Raw genomic sequence first — 5,000 nt, forward strand, 5'->3', positions numbered from 1 at the left:
CGCTTGGCTTTGCTTTGAACAGGAAGTTGGAAATTGAAGTTAAGTGCAGTTGCGCTGGTGACTTTTCCCCAGAACACTAGATCAAAGCAGCTTGTCCCTGCTCTACCCCGCAGGTAATGAGGGCAAAGAGTTCCCTAATATCACATTACAAACCTCAAACTGACATTTGTTCATTGCGATTGTGGATACTAGATATGATTGGGCAGGAGACTGGATAAGTAGGAGGCTTATTGCTCAGCTTGCTCAATGCCACTCTATTCATCCATGATCCATCCATCCATCCATCCGTCAGAGCTTAAAGTTCTCAGGCACTACTGAAATCCCGGCAGGGCAGGGTCATTTAAGATTTCAAAATGGATAATTACTTATAACAGTGTTCACAGACAGAGAAACACAGAAATTCTCCTTGCTTTGAGCCCTGTATACATGTCTACCATAGAGGAAGGACACTGCATGTGTACATATCTACTGTAGAGGACATAGGTGAACAGCATCTCTGGTCATGTGGGTGTTTCCGTGGTATGAGGAGTTGGCAGATTTTTAACCTCTTTGTCCTCCATGTTGTCTGCTCTCCGACTGGGTTGAATTCAGGTCGTCGCCCCACATTCAGAATCGGTTAGTTCAGTTTCCGCGGTAACAGTGTAAGTTAGAAGCATGTCTGTGTACACAAGCCCCCGCTGTGTGAGGATTAAACACTCAGAGTTAAAGCTTCTTCGTCACTTACAAGTAGTGTGTGTTTGTCTGTGTGTGTGTATGTGTGTGTGTGTGTGTGTGTGTGTGTGTGTGTGTGAGAGAGAGAAAGAGAGAGGGTGTCAAAAGCGCTGTCAGAAGTTACACAGCTTAAAACCTCACCCTCAAATGCCTGTGTAATGAACTTGGAATCTAAGCTGTGGTATTTAAATATCCATCACGTCCCTCTTTAAAGCGTCATTTTAGCACCCTCCGAGACGAGGCTGTGAGATCGGGTACAGGGTTGGCTGGCTGGCTCGCTGAGCAAATCGATATCTTCTCATAGCTTTTACTGGTCACTGACTGACTTGCCTACTTCCAGCTGTTTATGTGATAATGTGCTAATAAAAGTAGGAATAGAAATTGCATTTGAGTGTGTGTACAGTATGTGTGTGTGTGTGTGTGTGTGTGTGTGTATGTATGAGTGCTAGTTTGAACGAGTGTGTAATTAGAGTAAAGAGGGTCTGTGTGTCTTGACTGTGTGTCGACCCGACTCACAAGTGAAGGACGCCCACAGGGCACCGAACTCTTCTTCCCCCTGCTTCGCCGAGACGTCAGTCGGTCTCCTGTGTCCCCCCCCCCCCCCCAGCCCCCCCTCAGCCCCCCTTGGTGGCATCCCACGGAGATAACGCCTCAGCAGGAAGTGCCTGGTAATCTGGAGAGGATAGAGATTGGCCTGAGGTGCACTTTTTACAGCATAAATTAATGCATTAGCCTGCTCACCATCGCTGACACAGTCTAACGAGGTGTGTTTTTACAACGGCGCGTCCCTGTCTCTCTCTCCCTCTCTCTCTCTCTCTCTCTCTCTCTCTCTCTCTCTCCCTCTCTCGCTCCGTGGCATCGAATGCAAATGTTATTCTTTGATGAGGTAGTGGAATGGCTGTTGAATCTGGCTCTCGGACAATAGAAATGCTTAGTGATGTGATTCATGGGCTATTTTTAAGGGCCGTCTTGGGACACACAGAGATTGTGTGTGTGTGTAGAAAGTGTTTTATGTGGGGAAATTCTTTGGTCTGTTTGGACACAGGGAGACATAGCTGCTGTTTAAAAGCCAGCAGTAGGCTTTGGTGATGTGGTTTTGGTGTTAAGGGCCTGGTTTTCAGGGCTCTGGTTAGCTGGTGTTTTGGGCTGATGGTGGCCAGCAGTCCCTAATTATCTGAGGGGTTCAGAAGATCTCTGTTATTAGTGGACTGGCCCCCTCATCTGACCAGCAGGGAAAAGGGGCAGACAGTCCTCTAGGGACAGTGTTTACACAACAACAGGTGTAATTGACTCTAATTCCTGTTGACATTGTCACTACCCCTTTAGCATGGCTGCATCCTGAAGGATGGGGATTAATGTTGCGTTTATGTTTATGTTTATTAAAGGCCTACACACACGGCCGGCGACGCAATGATGATTTATGACAGACGACCGGCAAGATTGAATAGAATCTATTGAAGCGAGTGGGGAAACGCACACGGCAGGTGGGGCAAAGGGGCAACCGTCGCGTCGTTCTAATTGGCCCCTGTCTGGTCAGTGTATCTCCACTGAATCAACAGGTGATCGCGTCGCCAGTAGTGTGTGTGTTTTCTGTGTAGCAAAGTGATTAACAGAATTCCACCATCGTGTTTGACTGATGCATCGCCAGTTGTGTGTGACAGCTGTTGATACTTTTATCCAAAGCAACATACCGATACCAATTGCATGGGGTAAATCTCCATCAAGCATCGGGGTTAATTAAGTGCTTTGCTCAAGGATACAACGGTGACCGTTGGGAATTGAACCCACAGCTTTTGTGGCTACTGCGTTGCTAGCCGAGCTCGTTAACCCTTGCACTACCACTCTCCATAATCACAGCCTAAACATATGCGAGTTGGAGCTTAACGTAAACCTAGAGCCTTTGGCAAAAGCATAAAGCAGTTAAACTACCAAATTGATCCGTGACCTGTTGACCTAGAAGAAAGCATCACCTGCTGTGACCATACTGGAGAAATGACCCTTGAATCTTGACACTGTCTGATTTACAAGCTAAGGGCCCACTCAAGCTCACTGCTTATTGCCAGTGGGCAGCCTTTAGCAGAGTAAGTGGGAGGGAATGCATACGAGATGCGGTTTAACCAGCTCACTTGAATCTTCTGTGTCATTTGGTTGATCGCCTAAGTTTTTTTCATACTGCTTTCATGTTATGGTTTTGCAGTTACTTTGATAATGTGATAGCTGTGACTTGACACTGGGATGGATGGATGGATGGATGGATGGATGGATGGATGGATGGATGGATGGATGGATGGATGGATAGGTGTGCGGATGGATGGATGGATGGATGGATGGATGGATGGATAGGTGTGCGGATGGATGGATGCATGGATGGATGGATAGGTGTGCGGATGGATGGATGCATGGATGGATGGACATAATAGCCAGATGTAGAAAGAGAAAGACAGAGACATTCTCAGGTGTCCCTGAGGAAGGCTTCCCTTTCATTTGTGTGAGCGGCGGTAGTCATGCAGCTGGTTTGGGTGTAATGACACACACACACACACACCACACACACACACAGTGTTGACAGTGGACCGGAAGGATCTGAGCGCGCTCAGAAGTCAGCTGTCAGTAGGAGTCAGCAGACGAGTGGTGCGGTCCAGAAGCACGGTGGAGGTCGAGCCCAGCTGCTCCAGCTGTGTGTGGAGATGACTGGGTGACCCCTCCACGCACTGTGTCTGCGAGCCTCTAATTTTAGACTCAGACTGGGGGGGGGGGGGGGCTTGGGGGGGTGTCAGACTAGGGCTCCACAGCATCAATAGCCTTTTTGTCATTCTTGTGTCGGCTGTCTTACTCTCTCTTACTCTCTCTCTCTCTCTCTCTGTGTGTTTCTGTCTTTCACTACCTTCCTCTGTTCTTGTTTTTTTCTCAGTTTTGTATCTCAGTAAAAAAAAAAAAAATCTTATGTTGACATGCACACATGGGGTCGCATAAATCCACACCCCTATTCTACACACACACACACACACACACACACACACACACACACACACACACACACTTACACACTTTCATACACACACACACACACACACACACACACACACACACACACACACACATTTACACAGATGTGTTTCAGTCTCCATGTGCAGACATGATCTGTGTCATCATGTTATCGGCCACCATTGTTTTGACCTCTCTTTTCTGTGCAGGTTCTGTCCGACGTTCTGCTGGACCTGTACCGGGCCCTGAAGTGGGTCGTGCGTTCGGACCGAGACGAGGTGGCCGTGCTGCACGCGCAGCTAGCCCTGGAGGAGCTGGACGACGTCATGCGCAAGTTCATCTTCCCCGAACAGAAGCTGGAGAAGAAGATCGTGGTCCTGCCATGACGAGAAACACAGAGGAGGTTCAGTAGGGCTGATGTTGTTGCTGCCATGTAAGAAGCCATTGCAGCAGCCACCTCCAAGGTTTCAGATGGCCTCATAGAGACTCAACAAGTTATGGATGCCATAATGATACAAACGGACTCAAACGGAGTGCTGAGCAGTGGCTTACTAAAGGACTCTAAAACTGATTGATCAACTAAATGCATACTCTGTCAACAGCTGAAATATATATAGTGTGTTTTAGCTTTTTTTGCACGCTGTGCAACCAACAGATGTGTGTGTCTATATAAAACAGATCCATGTGGAAGACTGTGGCACACACTGAAGCTAGTAACCTGCCCAGCGTTATGGAAGAGCAGCTCTTGGCATTTATGGAGACCAACACTGCCTGTGTGTGCCCATGCAAAGGTCATAGGTCAAGCAGAACAAAGATGACCGCCGTCAGTCTGGTAGATTGGTCTCCTTTTAGGCAGGGCCGAGTATACGACGCTTTGCTTGTTTGCCAACGTATTCTCTGTGTGCAAGACCGGGGTCATGACATTAGGAGCCCACAGAGGGACAGTTTAGCACAGCTTTAGTGATACTGGACCTTTCCATCCAGCCTCTCACCAGCCGCTGTCTCTTTGATCACCTGTTTGCTCTCCTCGGTCAGGCATCTGGCCAACAACAGTGATGGGAAAACACCACAGGGGTGACAGCCAGTTTCATCACACGTTTTAAGGTCAAAGATATATTTTTGTAAGCAGTGATAATGGAAATTGGCATAATTGAGAGATTATTGAAAAACTTGGTTTCTCATGGGTAGAAAATGTTATATATATATTCATTATATAGACATACATTATAAACATGAAGTGGAAATTCAGTGTTCTAAAGAGGAAACACCACATTATTAGTTGTAGTATTATATTCTAGTAACTA

The 5,000-nt window shown here is 47.2% G+C and overlaps 1 protein-coding gene across 1 annotated transcript in view; it reads left to right on the forward strand.

The window, feature by feature from the left end:
• The window catches only part of tango6 (transport and golgi organization 6 homolog (Drosophila)), a 28,366-nt gene that overhangs the window by 23,171 nt on the left and 195 nt on the right, over window positions 1–5,000 (forward strand). Inside the window, exon 18 of the mRNA XM_062547591.1 lies at window positions 3,906–5,000. This exon is cut by the window's right edge and continues 195 nt beyond it. Within this exon, the coding sequence (XP_062403575.1) occupies window positions 3,906–4,082 (177 nt within the window). The 3' untranslated portion in view covers window positions 4,083–5,000. The remainder of the gene's footprint in view (window positions 1–3,905) is intronic.

Source organism: Sardina pilchardus, chromosome 10 (genome assembly GCF_963854185.1).
Source record: "Sardina pilchardus chromosome 10, fSarPil1.1, whole genome shotgun sequence".
Taxonomy (NCBI): Eukaryota; Metazoa; Chordata; class Actinopteri; order Clupeiformes; family Clupeidae; genus Sardina; species Sardina pilchardus.